This window comes from Glycine soja, chromosome 5, assembly GCF_004193775.1.
Source record: "Glycine soja cultivar W05 chromosome 5, ASM419377v2, whole genome shotgun sequence".
NCBI lineage: Eukaryota > Viridiplantae > Streptophyta > Magnoliopsida > Fabales > Fabaceae > Glycine > Glycine soja.
This window is the reverse complement of record NC_041006.1, coordinates 43,185,683-43,203,955: the sequence shown is the minus strand read 5'-3', so window position 1 is coordinate 43,203,955 and position 18,273 is coordinate 43,185,683. Positions and strand designations below refer to the sequence as shown.

Here is an 18,273-nt window from a genome sequence, read left to right as displayed (position 1 = left end):
TACAATATCATGCTGCATGCCACACCTTAGCATAGCATTTCATCTATCACCTTGCACACAATTCCTGGACAATGCTTCAAATGTACAATACATTGCAATTTCAAATTGCCATTCCAAAATCATTCAGAAACTGTAATTGGTTAAAAACAAAACAGAAATATACGAATATTAGACGTGGTTTGGAGTGACTCTCCATACCATTGCTTCAGGTAATGGAGTTGGAAACACACGTGAACGTGCAATAGTAAATTTACCCAAAATCAGCACAACTCTAAAAGAAATCATCCATTAAAAGAACAAAAAATCCATTACAAATCCCTCAACAATTCCATTACAAATAACCAACAATTAAAAGAAATAATTAAAAAAGGGGGAAGAATTTATTTTTTTATAAAAAAAGCCACCAACGCAGCTCTACCAATTGGTACTCCGCAACAATTAACCACCGTAACAGTATTGCGTAGTCCTCCCTTTCCATGTGCTCGCTGCGTCGGTGTCCAGGGTTTGCCGTGGAGTGTATTTGCTAGACAAATAATTAGGAAGCCATAAACAATAAGCACAAGCATAGTAGTAAAATAACTTCAAATATTATCACAACACATAAAGTTTATAATAATCAATAAATACAAAACATAAAATTTAATGATAGAAAATGACTAAAGTATCAAATTAGTCTCCCACTTTTGGAGGTGCTGTCAATTTAGTCATTGAGATTTAGAAAATATCAAAATGATCCCCAATTTTACATTCTGTTTGTCACATTAGTCCTTGTCGTTAGTAATCTCTTAACACCGTTAGTAAATGTGTGAACTTTCACATCAGTTTCTTCTACTTGTCACATAAGGAGAGACTAAATTGACATTAAAGAGACTAAAATGACATAATTTAGGTGATTATCTTTTTTCCCAAAATGTTAAAACCCTAACGGCTACTTTAACATTCACCCTTTCATTCTATTTTTTCTCTTACTCATACTCTCATCCAATTCTTATTCTTCTCTTATTCATCTTTCTCCATCTTTGTAGTTCTTCTTCTATTATTTTGTGGTCTACCATGTCTGCTAATTCAAGCACAAAGGGAAATGACTCGTCATGAATGCAAGTTTGTCAAATAAGAATAACGCCTCAACAAATCAACCCATTCACCCTTAAAGTCCCTCTCATTCATTATTGGAACACACGCATCTCAAACAGAGAACACTTCCTTCTCTCAAAAGCTTCACATCTCACATTACACCACTACGCTATTCTCAATTACCTCTTAAACCAAAATCCCAAACCATTCACTCTTAAAAACTACTCCAATGGTTTAAACGCAAACAACAACGCGTTTGAATGATATAGTGTCGGTTCAACTACGTTGATTCAACACGAGAAGACCAAATGCAGTGAAAAACAAAACCCTTACCTCTACTGGAAAGCATCGATTGCGTCAATCAACACTGGATGATGACGATGATCGATGTGAAACACTCAAAAGCATTGATCACGTCAATGAACAGTGAAGGGTAATGAAGAACGGCAACCACCACCACTGGGAAAGCGATAATCGACGTGGACCTAGCATAGGAACGCTATCTTTCAACCATATGAGGGAGAAAATGGTGAGAGAGAATTCATCACGTTTTCAATTAGACTGAAAACTATTAGAGATCAATTTGACACTATATACAAAAATTGACTCTTCATTTTCCAATATAACATTTAAAATTATGTCATTTTAGTCCCTATGATGTGGCATTGCTTATTTTCTAATTACGCTTGCCACATATGTGTCCAGGTGGCACTTAACGTGTCACATCACACATTTACTAACAGTATTAGAGACTACTAACGCAGAGACTAACGTGGTAAACAGAATGTAAAGTCGATAATCATTTTAATATTTTTTAAATCTCAGGAACCAAATTGACAGCACCTCCAAAAGTGAGGGACTAATTTGATACTTTACTCGATAGAAAAGTTTAAAAGAGTTTAGGTTGGAACACCTATGCGTTATTCTTGGAGAGAACATATCTTCAATTAAAAAAATATTATATTCTAAAACATATAATTATAGTAATATAATATAGTTTTATAAAAAAAAAAGGAAAAAATAAGATATTTTGATGTAGGTATGTACCTTTGCATCCTTCTTATTTCTTTATAAGAGGAAGTTATATATAAATAAAAACAAATAGCCACCAAATATGTCATTCAAGTATCATAACTAACAAATTAATAACAAACATAACAATAACTAAAGACCTTCCAAAGATAAAAAGACTAAAGTCAAACATAATCTCTAAAAGATATGAATAAATAGATAAAAATTAGTTTTAATCATTAGAAAAACGGATTGAGAAAAAGAAATATATTTACTTTATATCTTAAATTATAAGAAAATATTTTTGGAACAAGATTTTTTATTATTCTTGCAGCTGCCACCCTGTTTCAAGAAGGGAGCCTGCGACGGTGAAGTGGTCATTTTGAAAATGCTGGAAGCTCGATAAAGATTGGTTGCTTGGAAACGACACTGAAAGTGTAAGAAGAGGCAACAATTTATTGACAACACCTTTCAAATGATTTTATATATATATATAAATTTTAAAGGAAATATAATTTTCATTTTGCATAAAAATTTCTTATTTGATTAAATATATTAATATGTTTTTAACTACTGTAAGACTTTTTCTTTTCTTTTCCACCCGTGAAACACACACGGTAGAAGCCACCTAAAAAAAGGGAATTGTTAGGTGCACCTAGCATTCTTTGAAAATGGCAAAGCTGCCCCTGCCTTCTTTCTCCTTTTAAAAGCTGTGTTTTTTTTAAAAAAAATCAAAGCAGTCATTGTTGCGCACTCTTCTTCTCGCTTTTCTCTCTTCGGTGTCGTATTATCTTCGGTTCCTTAGCAACGGTTAGGTTCGGCGAAGGTAGGAGTGTTCAGGGTTGCAGTGGTCAACGACGACATACGAGGTATGCATTTTTGTTGCTTGTGCGTTCAGGTGTAGCGGATCAACTTGATTCGTAAATTCTTTATGGTTCAACTTGATCCGCATGTAGATTTTAAAGCTATGGATCAAGTTGATTGTTACGGATCAAGTTGATCCGTAAAAGAATTACGAATCAAGTTGATCCGTAGAAGATTTGCGGATCAAGTTGATCCGTAATTCTTCTGTGGATCAACTCGATCCGTAGCTTTAAAATCTACATGCAGATCAAGTTGATCCGTAGAGCACCACCACCACACCGCCAGTCGAGCAGAATGCACGAGGAAGAAGCAGAGCAGAGCAGCACAACAACACCACCACCAAGCATTCTAAAGAAGCTTGCGGATCAAGTTGACCATATCTTATTTTTTAAATCTTAAATCCTATTTTTGACCTACTTAGAGACATTTTTTTTTTGGAAAAATGAGTTGAGAAAATCCTCTTTGGGAATTTGCTAGGGAATTTCTCCTTCAATTTCAAGCGTTTTGACATATTATGGGCCTCAAACGAACATTTTTATCAAAAGTTACAACCGTTTGAAGCTTACAAATCAACTTGATCCGTAAAACACTTCTTAAAGATCAACTCACAGATCAACTTAATCCGTAAGTCTTAAAAATCAACTCGCGGATCAACATGATCCGTAAGTCTTAAAAACCAACTTGCAGATCAACTTGATCCGCAAACTTCTTACAAATCAACTTGATTCGCAAGTGACTTGTGGATCATCTATATCAACTGTGGATCAACTAAAACCTATACGAATCAACCTGAATAAGTTGAGTGGACAAAAATATTTTTAAAAATACACAGGGATATTTTTGTATTTTCACTATAATTTTCTTGAAAGTGCCAATTGATTCATTCGTGTGGCCACTGTTCATGCAAGCTGTACCCGACCCTACTCTTTCCCAATCGGACAAACATGCCTAAGTTGACTTACTTTTCATTCTTCGTCAGTTTCTTAGTCCTTTCCCTAAATAATTTATTTACTATTTTTTCTCAATTTAATTTCCCCAGCTTTATCTCTCGCTTAATTCCTTAGTTTATTTAAAATCTCAATTAAATTTTATAAATTCTTCATTATGTAATACAGTTTCTTTGGTTTCAAAATTATTTCAATTTGATCTGTTTTTTCAATTCGCCTGGAGCTGGGATGCTAAAACAAGTTAGGCTAGGTGGGTCACTCCGTTATCAAAGACGTTGATCGTCCTCATCCTCATCTCCATCTGGGCCTTCAAGATGAATAAACAACTGTTTGGTGCCTACTCACCTATCAAGTCAAGTCAAGCCAGCAAACAAAACAAAAACTTCAAAACTTAAATACTTACCATCCTTCTTTCTTTCTTAGAAACTGATATAATTCTGTATATTCTCGCTAGCATCATGCAACTGTCTTTTTCATGACTGGATGCTTATATTTAATATAGTGGAAATCGGAAAGTGTTATTTTGATTTTTCTATATAATGTGCAAATATATAATTAAATAACTAAAAATTTCAAATGTAATAAAAGTAAACTACCTTTTAATTATGAAATAATAGTGCAACGTAAAATTTTAAAACATACGGACACATTAAAAACTAATTTTGTAAAATTTAATAGTCAATATATATATATATATAATAATAATAATAATAACATTAATGAAAGGATATATTAAAAATTCACAAGAAAGTCTAGGAACTTACTAATATATTAAAAACTCACAAGAAAATAAAATATAGTATATGACTTGAACCAATTGGCTGTTAAGAGAGATACTTTATCCATTTAATTAACTAATATATACAGTGAGGTCTGAAGCTTTAAATTTCCTGGAAATTATGAGGACGTGCAAAGGACTGCGTCTATATAAACTTTCCAAGAGGGAATCGGTCTAAAGATAACACCAAACGATAACAAAAATCGGTGCAAGAATGTTTGTTTTTTTATGGAAGCACCACGTGGTACAGCGTAACTATCCTGCTTAGTTGTTATTATTTAATCCAATAATAATAAAAAAATCTGGAAGTTGTTGGAAAAAGTAAAGTAAAAATATAGCTGAGAGGAGTAATCCTCATCCCAACTAGCTGTTAGAATTAAATTAAACCTAAACTCATATTTTTAAAATTTTAAAATAATATCAGACCATATTTAAAATTAATAAAAAAAAACCACCTATCCCATCTTACAAGCCCCTTGTAAGAAACAAGTCGTTGCACGCGGTTATCCAACCCCAAACCATGACTTGACTTGCATTTAATAAATATAGTTGACGCGGAACTCATGAATTTTTTTTTTTTTTTTTTAATAAGAGAGAATCAAAAGATAATATTAAAAAATTGACAACATCCACAAAAATAATGAGTTAGATCCGCGGAATCTTTCAAGTTCTAGCAATCCTCATATTATAAATAGAGCTGATTGAATCACACCCCATATCCAATCGAAAAAAATTGATAACATCACACAGCATTAGTATGTATCAGCAACAAGGGTCAGATCCAACAAAGCAATCACCGGCAACCGGTTTTCCGGTGAGCTATAGCAATTCAACAACGTATTCGACCAACGAGGCTTCCTACGCTCCAGTCCCACCTCCCCAGCCCAAACCTCTTGTCGATTGGTCCACCGGCCTCTGTGACTGCTTCTCCGAATGTGGAAACTGTAAGTCATATATATATTAAGGAGGTTGTGATCTGTTGGATAAATATGTATTATTCAGGATAGATATTCTTAAGTGGGAGATTCTGATTTAATTTGAATGCTATGAAAATATATAAGTTATAAGTCCAACCCCCTTCCAAAGAGGAAACCCCATCCAATAAATAATTGCTTAATTTGGTTTCAGGTTGCATGACGTGTTGGTGTCCATGTGTTACCTTTGGCCGAGTTGCAGAAATTGTTGACAAGGGATCCACATGTAAGAATATTGTTTTCTATCTCAGAACAGAACATACATAGAATTACTTAAGATTTGATTTTTTCATGAGAGTGATTATTATTTGCTGCAGCATGTGGTGCTAGTGGGGCTCTGTATACGCTGATTTGCTGTGTCATTGGCTGTGGCTGCCTATACTCTTGCTTCTACCGCCCCAAGATGAGACGACAGTATGGTCTAAAGGGAAATGGTTGTTCGGATTGCTTGACTCATTGCTTCTGCGAGCCCTGCGCCCTCTGTCAAGAATATCGTGAGCTTCAACACCGTGGATTTGACATGATTATTGGTATGCACTTATTATATATATATATTAACACTACTCTATTTGCTAAATACCCAGCTATGCAAAGTTGGAAAACAAATTTCTTATTTTATAGAGAAACTCCTTTTTTGTTTAATTAATTTATTTTTCTTTGAACTTGGTACGGTTAGGGTGGCATGGAAATGTCGAGCAACGAAGTCGGGGAGTAGCCATGACTGCTACAACAGCTCCATCAGTCGAAAATGGCATGAGCCGTTGAATAGTATGCAGTTCTGTAACTAAGACAATGTGTCTACGATGCTTGTGTTAAACATGAAGAATAATAATGTTTGAAGAATGGTTCATTCCTTTTTTTCGATCCCCTTTTCATATTAATAGTTGTCATTTAAATTAATGTTAGACTACTTTTATAATAGATGCGGTGTTACAACGTATCTTTTTCTGTATCCAATTGTGGCAACGAGGATACAATATAAGTTCTTATGCATTTATCTTAACTTCCGCCGCTAGGCTGATCGTAGTGGTTTACAATGCATCTATTTATAAAATAAAATAAAAGACAATGGATCTATTTATCCTTTCATCCTGTGTGAATATGTTTACAAAATCTAAGGTTTTTGTGAAACATGGAATGACTTTCTTGAAAAGTGTGGTTGAAATGTACACTTGACTTATAGAACCAGTAACTCTTGATGTATGAGGTGTACATATGTTACAAAATCTTGTTATTTGTCGATAGAAGGTAATTGTTGTTAACTTCCTCTTTGATTCCAAACACTTGTCTAAACACAAAGGCCACTTCCTGATTTATTTCTGTTTTCTCGTTTGTGATAATGTAACTATTTGCACGACATTATTAAATGAGTGGATCAGTTTATCAAGACTATTTTAGTTTCAATAGAAACATTTAAGTTCCATTCTTAATTTAAAAATAGAATCATAATAAAAATTTAGAAAACAATGACATTATTATATTCAGAATGATTTTATTATCTGAAATAATCAAATATTCAATGCCGCATCCATACTGATAGTTTTACGGGTGGAAAAATCAAGGGGACTAGTATAATTTTCTTACTTGAAACTGGCAAATTGATTCGCTTATGAAAAATATTTGATGAAGATCTATTAATCTATCCAACACTTAGAAAAAGAGATAAAAGTAAGAGAAAAATATAGGTATAATAGAATTTGTGACGTGATAGGAAGAGAAAGATAAAAAAACAAAAAAATGTATATGAAATGTTTAAAATTAAAACATGTTTATGTATCATTACTCTTTCACTTGTAAATAACCTCATCATGCAATTGTAATTTATAAGCCGTATCAAAACCCACAAAAAGAAAAAAAAAAAAATCTTAACAAAGCCAACCCTACTCTGCTTGAAACAATGAAACTTTGACCTAGCACTATTGGAAATAGATAAATTCATCAATTTCTTCCTCCTTTCTCTGTTTTCTAAAAGATTTGATCTTTGAATTTTGGTGAGACTTGTAAGTATTCCTACAAATTTCAAAACTTTGAATTAATTATGAGATTAATTTTCAATTCCAATCTAAAATTTAGTGATATTTAAATCATTTCTCTCCAAAAGTATTTTATATGGAGATCGAATTTAGATTTTTTGATACAAATTCAACATATATTATAAGTTATATTTATTAGGTGAACTTATGATTTCATACATATCACTTCAAGCTCATTACCAGACATATCCTAGAAAATGTTTTTTCAATTTTCAATTTAATTCTCCTTGTTTGAAAATAATTAATATTAGAAAATTCTCATGTCCCATGTTGGCTAGACATATAGCGTGAATATAATAATATAAGTGAGACAACTCTCTAACTTATATAAATCAATTTTACAGAGTTGAGTGAAACTCAAAATCCACTTTCTAAGAGAATTAAATTTTGAGAAATAATTTTTTATGTTTTAAATGTTTTCAGAAAATATTAACAATAAAAAGAATTCTGCTACTATAATATAGTTGACGCTGAACCACTATACCATGCTTTACTGCATTTTTTCAAATTATACGCAGTTGTAGAGTTTTTTATGTTTTTAAAATCATCATACCGTTAACTGCATTCATAGTTTTAAAATTTCACTGGATTTTGACATGTAGCTAGTTGTAAAATTATACGCATTGGTAGTGGTTAAAGCCAAATTCATTCATTCACATCCTTATCCAAACATTTCTACCACGCAGCTAGCTAGTGTTGTAGCAGCATTAACTTAGGTATGTATGAAGCAGCCAGCTCAGATCCAAGAAAGCCATCGGCACCGGCCACCGGTTTCCCGGTGAGCTACAGCACCAGCACCACGGAGGCTGAGGTGTATTCGTATTCATACGGTCCAGTTGTAGTACCAGTACCACCTCCCCACCCTAAACCTATTGTGGAATGGTCAACCGGCCTCTGTGATTGCTTTTCCGATTGGGGAAACTGTAAGATAAGACCTCTATTTTCAAATTAATTTACATGCATGCCATGTCTAATAAATTATGCCGCCACTACTACATTTTCAGCTTGCATGACGTTCTGGTGTCCATGTGTTACCTTTGGTCGAGTTGCAGAAATTGTTGACAGGGGATCTCCATGTAAGAATTTAATTAATTTCTCACGACCTACAAAGTTAAAATTTGTTTTGATATTTGTTATCTGTGATTTGGTGGCTCTACAGCATGTGTTACTAGTGGGGCTCTCTACTCGGTGATTTCCGCAATTTTCTTTGTAATTGGGGTGAGGTGGTGGTGTGGCTGGGGCTGGGGCTGGGTATACTCTTGCTTCTACCGCTCCTATATGAGACAACAGTACGATTTGCGGGGAAATGCCTGTACGGATTGCTTGATTCATTTCTTCTGCGAGCCCTGCGCCCTCTGTCAAGAATATCGCGAGCTTCAATTCCGTGGATTTCACATGACTATTGGTATCTACCATTCGCTTAATTCATTATTATGGCCCCTAATTTTGTTTTGCTTTCCTTTTTTCCACATCAAAACAACTGCTTCCATTACTCTCACTTTCATTTTTCTGTTTTGTTACTCCTTTCTTCAATTGATACAGCTCATAAACTACCATGCATGTTTAAACTATTGTCTTATCCCCTTGAATTAACAATTACTATTTTCCCAAGTGCTTTTTTAAATGGGAGCCTAATTTAATACTACCTTTTTAAAAAAAAAAAAAAAATCATGAAGTGAAAATATTGTTGAAAAAAACTTTTTTTTAATAAATATAATTTTTAAAGTAGCCATAGTCCTCAAAATTGATTGGCATATCAATCCTCAATTTGGATGACTTTTTGTCCACCTTTCTAATTTTTTTTTATAACATTCCTGTTTATAGTGTGCTTGGTAGAATGAAATAAAATGGAATGAAAATGAATTGATATGAACATTTTGAATTTAAGTAAAGTATAAGAGTGTGGATTTCATCTGGTTTTGTTGTTCTTTTCACTCTTTTTTAGTTTCTTCCTCTGCTAACAAAGGAGAGCTTAATGTTTTAGGTGATTTGTAATGCGAGGAAGAAATCAATATAACAAAAAGAATTAAGCTAGGAAAACAAATTTCTTATTTTATAGAGAAATTCCTTTTTTGTTTACTTTATTTTTCTTTGAACTTGGTATGGTTAGGTTGGCATGGAAATGTTGAGCAGAGAAGTCGGGGAGTAGCCATGACTGTTGCAACAGCTCCACCAGTCGAACAGGGCATGAACCGTTGAAGTGAGGATCCCTAAGTATAGAGTAATGTAATAAATGCAGTTCTGTAACTAAGCGATACGTGTTTCTACAATGCTTCTATTAGACCTCAAGGGACAATAATGTTTGAAGAATGACTCATTGAGTCATGTTTATCAAACTTTTAAGTATTATAGGTTTACGAATTTATTTATCCCATGTAAGTTAATTTATGTGTAAATTTTTTTTTTAGTAAATTATGGGTAAACTCTATAAATTTTAAGTAAATTTGATAGACTATCGAGTTTACCACCAAGACAACAAGTCAACAAGTTAAAAAAATTATATCAAAATATAAGTCATTTTGAATTATTTTATGTTTGTTTAATGTTCCAACATATCTTCATTTAGTGTGTTATTTTCGAATAAAAAAATTTCACCTTTAATAAATTCAAACCCATGTTCTTTGCTAATATTAAAGTCTAGATGAGAATAATTTATCACTATTATAACATCTAAGTTATTAGCTAGTAGTGATGTATTATTAGACTTGGTTATTTAAGTATTGTAAAATTTATGATTTATTATATTATTAAAATATTTAATTGATATGTTATTTATAGATATTTTGTTATTATTTTTATATGAAATAAACTGTTTTCAATTTATAAGATAAGTGTATGAAATTCTCACGAATTGATTCACGAATTGATGTAAACATTAGATTTTAATATAGTAGTAAGGCAGATGATGCCACTTATTAATTACTATAGTACCTCTATAAATGCGGTATTACAATATATACTTGGTTGGAAATGATTACCCAACACCACCACCTGTCGTAGCCAATCAGTCCAACAGCCTCTGTTGCTGCTGCTTTTCCGATTGTAAGACTCGCTTCATAAAATTTATGATAACGTACACTCATGCTTATTAATGTTTTAAATACCCCGAAATGCAAAGTATCTCGCAAAAAGAATAAATGAAAACAAATTTCTTATTTTACAGAGAAATACCTTTCTTATTTAATTTACTTTCCTTTGAACTTGGTATGGAAATGGTGAGCAACGAAGTCCGGGAGTAGCCATGACTACAACAGCTCCATCAGTCGAACAGGGCATGCGTCGTTGAAGTGAATTGAAGTGGGTATCCATATATATATAGAGAGAGAGAGAACTGCGCATGCAGTTCTGTAACTTCAGTCTACTATTATATGCTTGCGTTAGACCTAAAGGACAATAATATTAGGGAAATACTGTTTAGTACGAAAATGATTTTCGTCACTCCCACACTAATGATGTTTTCCCGTCAAATTACATTTAATATTATTTTTAAAAAGTGTGCCGTCCACGTGCCTATTCGTGTGTATCCTGCATGTTTTGTTTCATACAAAATAACATCACTCATAATATTATGTTTTAAGTGAGACATTCCTTATTTTTCCCCTTTCATTTTAATACTTGTAATTTATGTCATAGTTCATCACTAGTGGATTCAAGGATAAATAAATTTAATTTTAGTTTTAGACCCATCAGTAAAAAAGATCTTCTATTGATTTTTATAAAGCAAAAAATATTTTATATATTCACAAAAAAAAATCACATATATTGACAAAAAAATTCAAACTTAACTCTCACATTTAAATTAAAAAAAGATTCTTTTAATATTTACTTTATGTCTTATTTATCGTTGGATCAACCTTAACTAAATGCGATTTTAGAATGTATCTATCAGATTCTCAAGATGTTACGCGCGAGTTGTTTCTTTGTTCTGAGTGAAAATTCGCTCAAGATCTAATAGAAAAAACTAATTTCAATCAGGACAAATCGGAGCATATAATGCATTGGCATTCTCTTGCCGGATTAAAAAGAAAATAAAACAGAGCACAAAATAATAAAAAAGAAAGAAAATGAATTCCATCAATGTCTTATGCCGTCTCTGTGGAATATGCTATTGGTGAACTATATTCATACCGATAAGGCTGAACATGATTAATAGATAAATAAATAAGATTAATTTATGGTGTATATAAATTATATCATTGGCACGTTATATTTATATAATACTTTTATAACTGTATTTTATTTCTTTTCGTTGCATCAATCATTCATTTTATCTCGTATTTTCTCTTTTCTTTTTATAATTTTTAATTGTATAATACTTTATACAAAGTTTGGTACAAACGCAATTTCTCATGCCAAACAAACAGTTAGTTTAGAAAGACAAGACAGAATTTCCTCTTTTAGATCATATCTATGGGTGAAAAGGATTGGTGATGGCGGCACACACACCAAAAAAACATTCCACGTATTGTTCCTCAAATTCTACTATAAATTGTTGGATCACGCCACCTCCTCACCATCATATCAATTCCATACCCCTTAACAAGGTCTTTGCTTCTTAATTTTCTGATAGTTATAATATATAGTTATGTCTCTACCAACCTCACAAGGTGCACAGCCCGCTGCCACTGGTTTTCCAGTGGCTTACGGCAACAACAACAACCCACAACCCAAGTTCAAAGCCCTGCAGGCCCAGGTTGATTGGTCCACGGGCCTCTTTGATTGCTTCTCCAACTTCAAAAACTGTAAGCTAGCTAACTAACTTGTCCCCTTATTTTTCACACAATTAATAATATAATGTTGATTATATATATATATATATATATAGCCTGATCGATCTCTAATCTATTTAATTTGTTTGCAGGTTGCATAACGTGCTGGTGTCCATGTATAACGTTTGGTCGAGTTGCAGAGATTGTTGACCAGGGATCAACCTGTAATAAGCTAGCTAGCTAGTTGAATTATAACATTAAGATATACATAGGGATCTTGATAACAAGTGTTCTTACCATATTATTTAAAGAATTATTTTTTTTATTATGGAACATAAAAAAAAATATTAATGATATAATTTTACAAATTCTAATATATATATATATAATTTCTTAATTTATATTCAAGAGTACTGATTAACATGACTACGAAGAAAGAGATCACTAATTAACCAATTAATGATTGCAGCATGTGGTGCTAGTGGGGCCCTGTATACGATGATTTGTTGTTTAATTGGATGTGGTTGGATATACTCATGCTTCTACCGCACCAAGATGAGACGACAATACATGTTGAAGGAGAGCCCTTGCTGGGATTGCTTGACTCATTGCTGCTGCGAACCCTGTGCCTTGTGCCAAGAATATCGCGAACTTGAAAACCGCGGATTTGACATGGTCATTGGTATATATACATAATCATTGATTTCCACGTACATTATTATTATTTTTTTTTATAAAAACATACAGATGAGTTCTTTCTTTCTCTGTCTTGAATCTATTTTATTTGAAATTGGTGGTTAGGGTGGCAAGGAAATGTTCAGGGAGGGAACCAGGGAGTAGCCATGGTTCCAATGGCTCCAGCAGCAGTTGAACCTATGACTCGTTGAGGATCCATATGTACGCACGCGCAATTAATGCATGCAGATGTAGTTATATATATAATGGATACCAATTCGACATGACATGCCCGTGCATGATATATACTTGCGTTAGGTCTTATCAAGATCAGTTATGATTGAGGAATGGTTTATATATTACTGTTTTGTTGACGTTGTTAATTACATACTTGTTTTTATATAGATGTGGTATTACCTAGTTGTGTGATGTGTTTACCTTCATTTTTCTGTGAAAAAATGACTCAACTTTTTATCATATATTTGTATTATTGTAATAGTTTGAATCAGTGATTTAAAAACTAGGTCAATTTATGAAGGGGTGGGAACACTGATTATAATGGTTAACACAGTTCCTCAATTCACAAGCACTAATTAATGAAACTTCATTATCGTTATTGTACACTACAAAAATAAAATAATTTAATTAAAACTTTGCATTAATATAATAGAATCATATTAAAGGTTTTGTAACATAAAAAATCAATGATGAAAATTTAATTAACAATCATCTTACAATAAAACGTATCATATTTTAATCATCCACCCAATAAAGTGTTTTTCATCTTTCAGTGAAGGTTTGCCACTATTATTTACCTTATTCGTAATGTTAAACTTCAATTTTTAGTAATAGTGAATATTTCAATTTTTAAAAAAATAATGTATAAGATATTAAGATTGCCAATGATGATCTCCTTAGTATACTGCACAACCGAATGTGATTGTACTTTTTTATAAGTAAGGATATGTTTAATATCTGAGTTTTAGAGGAGAATAAACGCTCTCACGATGAAAGGATCACTCTGGTCTCTAGTAAGTTTTGATATATGAAATCTTAAATATTGATCCAAGATAAGGCTCAAAGGAAGGTTGAAATAAAAAGAGTTGTTCAAAATTTCTGATTAAACAAAAGGGCATTAGTATTAAGACATACTCATACCTTATTACGAATTACCAAGCTGATCTAATTTAGTCGTACACACGCCTAATTGCAGAATGCACCATTCTCCCTTTTATCGGATAGATACATGCTGGTAATCATCGAATCCTCAATGTCTTCAATGAACTAAAAGGACGATCAAGAAGAAAAGCTCGCCACTATAGTTTTCTTACCAGCAATGCAAAAGATGGGGGAAAAAAAAATAAAAATGATGTAACAACCATAAATCCATGCAGTTATTTTAAAACCATTTACTGATCATTTTATTCGTCATTACTCAATTAGATCCAAAAAAGCAACAGCCAAGGAGCACGCGGAAATTATCAGCGATAAAGGCTTTCAGATATCAGGTTCTCTGCAATTTCAGTTTCCCATCGGTCCCCATTTTCAAGCAGCTTCTCTTTGTCATATAGAAGCTCCTGCAACAGCAAACATATTGCGTATTAACTAGAAATAAATAAATAAACAAAATAAACCATTACTGACATTCATTAACAAAAGAACTTAAACATATAATTAACAACAAAGAAAAAAAAAGAGAAACAATTACTAGCATGCACTAACAAATCGTTTATACAATTCAATATGAAGGAAATGAAAATGAACCTCATGAGTCTCTGTAGCAAATTCAAAGTTTGGCCCTTCAACAATGGCATCAACAGGGCATGCCTCTTGACAAAATCCACAATAGATGCACTTGGTCATGTCAATATCATACCTGAAAGATTTAACAAATAACAGTAAGAATGGGATAGGGGCAGGAGAAGGGGAGGTACACAAGGAAGGTAATTCACCGAGTTGTCCTGCGGCTGCCGTCTTCTCATTCCTCAGCCTCAATTGTAATCGCTTGAGCAGGACATATCTGATAAAAAAAAATATTACTTTAGAAAAAAAAAATAATATGATACAGCTGCTGACTCAATTGGTAGGAGGGTGAGAAACAGGGAAAGTATGAAAAGGGGGAAACTAAACATGGAAAAGGAAATTAGGACAATGGAAATATATAATGGATTGATCATTTGTTGTAATTACTAATTATTACGGGGTATTCATTAATAGATTATAGCTCAGTTATCTGGGGTTAGATGATACTTTCAGATTTCTGGCAAACGAGAGTTTTAGTTTAAAATCATAATCACTTGCCTATCAAGTAGTACCTTTTTATGTTAACTGGAGGATTTCACTGTTTAGGGACTACTGGATGCTTTGGGCTTAAAACATATGTTTTGAGACTGAAAATCCAGACATTCTCCTTAGTCCTCCTATAAATTAATATGTACCTGTAATTCTATCCTTACTCTCTACTAGCTTAATATGTTTGTCCTACATTACAGGGATAATCCTGCAGCAGTACTACTGTACCAGTTATAAAAAAAAGATTTTGAAGTAAAATTTCTATTTATTGGTGTATAGGAAAATGAGGAACGTTAGCAACACTCTCTCTATGATTGACTAAAAATTATTAGAAATTACCAATCTTTGTGGGTCCCACATTAAAATATACCTATTACAGCCTCCAAGGACCAGAGGGTTTGCAAGCACATACCTTCACCTAGTTCAACTAATGATGTGGCCCAGATTCATAAACCTACCAAGACTTTATGCCTTGCACTTTTTGCCATGTCTTGTTTAAATTCAAAAGAAGCTGTATATTTGTTTCTATATTAGCAAACAACAAGCCACACCCAGTAACATATACATACAATTGTAAATACAAAATAGAGTCCAAAAGTAGGCAAGCTTAGTAACAGTCCAGTTTATGAAAGCAACAGGAAACTACTGTCATACAGTCATATGCTGGGTAGAATGCATACTCTAAACGATTGTTAAACCAAAACTATCGATAAACAATCAAAGAGTTACAGCTTCACAGAGTTTGCAAGCAATGCAACGTTCCTCCCCTGTTGGATATCGTCGGAGTGCATGTTCACCGCGGAAACGAGGGCTCAAAGGGCCTTTCTCAAAAGGATAGTTAATCTGCATTAAAAAGTCATGCATTTAACTAGAAGAAGCTATAACAAACTTGACCAGCAACAAGTTTTAGAAGATACTTACTGTAACTTTTGTTTCAAAGAAGTATTTCAGTGTCAGCATTAAACCTCCAACCATTTCAGTGAGAAAAAATGTGTTGATGCTACGCTCAAAAACTGTCATCCAAAGCATTAGCAATGATTAGTTACATTATAGGAAAAAAAAAACAAAAATCAAACTGAACATGAAAACTAAATACCAGAACTCCAATCCTTTGAAATTTCCTTTGCAAGTTGCTCCCTTTCTTCATCCTCTGCAGTTTGTGCATCACAAAATTATGATACAAATCAAGGGGGCATACACAGGAAACACATGCATGTGAAAAGCAAATGGTGATCCAGTAGATATCTCAAAGCTGGAAAGAGAAATGACAGACCTTTTTTGGTAGAGTAGGACTGTGCACTTAATGGCAGGCCATAGTTTTGGAAGTTGTGTAGCCCTTGACCACTTACAGCCTAAACAAGCAGAACAATGAGGGATAGTTTTAAGTTAAACAATTGACATCCTACAACAAAAATGATGCTTGTATTGACAACAAGCTTTTATATCTGGAAAATTATTAAGAGCATCACATAATCAGTCAAAATCAGAATACTTAAAGAGGCTATATAGCCAAAAAGAGGGAAACAAATTTAGTTCACATCTAGGAATCAAAGAAAAGAAATTGGGGGAAGAGAGGGGAACAAATATAGGCATTCAAATAACATTCTGTGTTCTAAATTCCATCAACATCTAAGTATAAGCTTCTTCTCCTTTTTTTTTCCCAACACTTCTCGGCAAATAACAGATAAACGAAACGAGATTAATCTTACCAGTTGGAGTGTTCGAAGAGCAAGAAGTGATTTCCGAGCTAAGATTGCAGCCATTTGTGCAAAGACAGATGGAAAGAGAAGCTATTGTTGTGGAACCTAAAACCTGAAAATGAAAACATTAGGCTATTAAACAACAAAACGACAAACAGCTTGATTTTTCATCAAGATGAGTTTTAATCTTTGCAGCACGTTGCCAATCTGCGAAGTAGCTCAATTGGCCCACGCTCATATAAGTTTTCGAGAAGGAAAAAAGGGCATCAAAAGAATCAAACCCTATCTATCTATATATCTATGTATCAGGAAGTGTGACACAATAAAGCATGGAAAATTGTGAGAGAATGGATACCTGACAATAAATGAGAAGCAGTGAGAGATGCGAATGCAAGATCAGCTTCTTCATTCCTCACTCTCAAGTGGAACAAAACAACTCGCCGAATCTTAGGAGTTAGGAGGAATTTGCAGATGTATGTTCGTTCGTTCGGTGAACCGTCAAATGAATCCACGCGGTAATAAGCATAAAAAAAATAATTATAGTAGTATTTCTCAACAGTAATATTATTATTTATTTTATTTTTCTTTATCTTTTAAAAATGCATTACTCTTTTATTTATTTTTAAATGATTCAAAACAATTATCTCATCAGTTTAAAGTCAATATAATTAATATTATTTTTCTTCTATCCTTCTTCATCTTTTCCTTCTTCTCCCTTGGATAGTTTTGGTCATATTTTTTCTCGTGTAGTGCCTCAAGATCGAGAGGTTTCTTTTATAGTTTAAGTGTACTTTTTACTCTAATTTTTTATTCTTTAACTAACTTTATTTCAACAAATTAATTTAGCTAATTTTTCTCTCAATTTTAAAGAATTTCACAAATTTTATCTTTTTCTATTTTACTCTTACTATAATTATATTTTTACCCTTAATTTTTTTTATAAACTTTGCATTCAACGTTTTTTTAGCAAATTTTACTCTTAAAGTTTTTTTTTGATTAATTTCACTCTGTATTAATTAATAGATAAATGACATAGAATAAAATTCATATATTTTTTTTAAATTAAGAATAAAATATAGAAAATTAATTTGTTGAGAATAAAATTTATTAAAATTAAAATTTGAGAGTAAAAAATATAAATAAATCTTTTTATGGACTAAAAGTGAAAATTAAGAAAAACTCAACAATTAAAAATATAATTAATCCAAAATAATGT

At 32.7% G+C, this 18,273-nt stretch overlaps 3 protein-coding genes and 1 pseudogene across 4 annotated transcripts; 3 read left to right on the top strand and 1 right to left on the bottom strand.

Moving 5' to 3' along the window:
- Positions 1-5,300: 5,300 nt before the first annotated feature.
- LOC114413639 (protein PLANT CADMIUM RESISTANCE 2-like) lies at positions 5,301-6,737 on the top strand. Its single transcript, XM_028378139.1, has 4 exons — positions 5,301-5,618; positions 5,803-5,874; positions 5,966-6,178; positions 6,325-6,737. Exons 1-4 carry the CDS (start codon positions 5,432-5,434, stop codon positions 6,411-6,413), a joined length of 561 nt encoding a protein of 186 aa, XP_028233940.1. The 5' UTR covers positions 5,301-5,431; the 3' UTR covers positions 6,414-6,737.
- A 135-nt stretch (positions 6,738-6,872) lies between these two features.
- On the top strand, positions 6,873-10,124 carry LOC114413637 (protein PLANT CADMIUM RESISTANCE 2-like). Its single transcript, XM_028378137.1, has 4 exons — positions 6,873-8,604; positions 8,686-8,757; positions 8,841-9,086; positions 9,792-10,124. The coding sequence occupies exons 1-4, from the start codon at positions 8,400-8,402 to the stop codon at positions 9,878-9,880; spliced, it is 612 nt and encodes a 203-aa protein (XP_028233938.1). The 5' UTR covers positions 6,873-8,399; the 3' UTR covers positions 9,881-10,124.
- Positions 10,125-12,084: 1,960 nt separating this feature from the next.
- On the top strand, positions 12,085-13,542 carry LOC114411585 (protein PLANT CADMIUM RESISTANCE 2-like). The gene is made up of 4 exons (XM_028375222.1): positions 12,085-12,423; positions 12,543-12,614; positions 12,860-13,072; positions 13,192-13,542. Exons 1-4 carry the CDS (start codon positions 12,267-12,269, stop codon positions 13,275-13,277), a joined length of 528 nt encoding a protein of 175 aa, XP_028231023.1. The 5' UTR covers positions 12,085-12,266; the 3' UTR covers positions 13,278-13,542.
- A 611-nt stretch (positions 13,543-14,153) lies between these two features.
- On the bottom strand, positions 14,154-17,574 carry LOC114413636 (annotated as a pseudogene). The gene is made up of 9 exons (XR_003666952.1): positions 17,413-17,574; positions 17,067-17,169; positions 16,631-16,709; positions 16,454-16,507; positions 16,279-16,370; positions 16,087-16,200; positions 15,018-15,085; positions 14,830-14,941; positions 14,154-14,642 (listed from the first exon to the last, which is right to left on the bottom strand). The product of XR_003666952.1 is annotated as an NADH dehydrogenase [ubiquinone] iron-sulfur protein 8-B, mitochondrial-like (transcript).
- Positions 17,575-18,273: the final 699 nt, after the last annotated feature.

Coding starts and splice junctions, on each gene's coding strand:
- LOC114411585 (XM_028375222.1), top strand. CDS start 12,267: ATGTCTCTACCAACCTCACAAGGTGCACAGCCCGCTGCCACTGGTTTT. Junction 12,615..12,859: donor TGTTGACCAGGGATCAACCT/GTAATAAGCTAG, acceptor TAATGATTGCAG/CATGTGGTGCTAGTGGGGCC. Junction 13,073..13,191: donor CGGATTTGACATGGTCATTG/GTATATATACAT, acceptor ATTGGTGGTTAG/GGTGGCAAGGAAATGTTCAG.
- LOC114413637 (XM_028378137.1), top strand. CDS start 8,400: ATGTATGAAGCAGCCAGCTCAGATCCAAGAAAGCCATCGGCACCGGCC. Junction 8,758..8,840: donor TGTTGACAGGGGATCTCCAT/GTAAGAATTTAA, acceptor GTGGCTCTACAG/CATGTGTTACTAGTGGGGCT. Junction 9,087..9,791: donor TGGATTTCACATGACTATTG/GTATCTACCATT, acceptor TGGTATGGTTAG/GTTGGCATGGAAATGTTGAG.
- LOC114413639 (XM_028378139.1), top strand. CDS start 5,432: ATGTATCAGCAACAAGGGTCAGATCCAACAAAGCAATCACCGGCAACC. Junction 5,619..5,802: donor CTTCTCCGAATGTGGAAACT/GTAAGTCATATA, acceptor ATTTGGTTTCAG/GTTGCATGACGTGTTGGTGT. Junction 5,875..5,965: donor TGTTGACAAGGGATCCACAT/GTAAGAATATTG, acceptor TATTTGCTGCAG/CATGTGGTGCTAGTGGGGCT.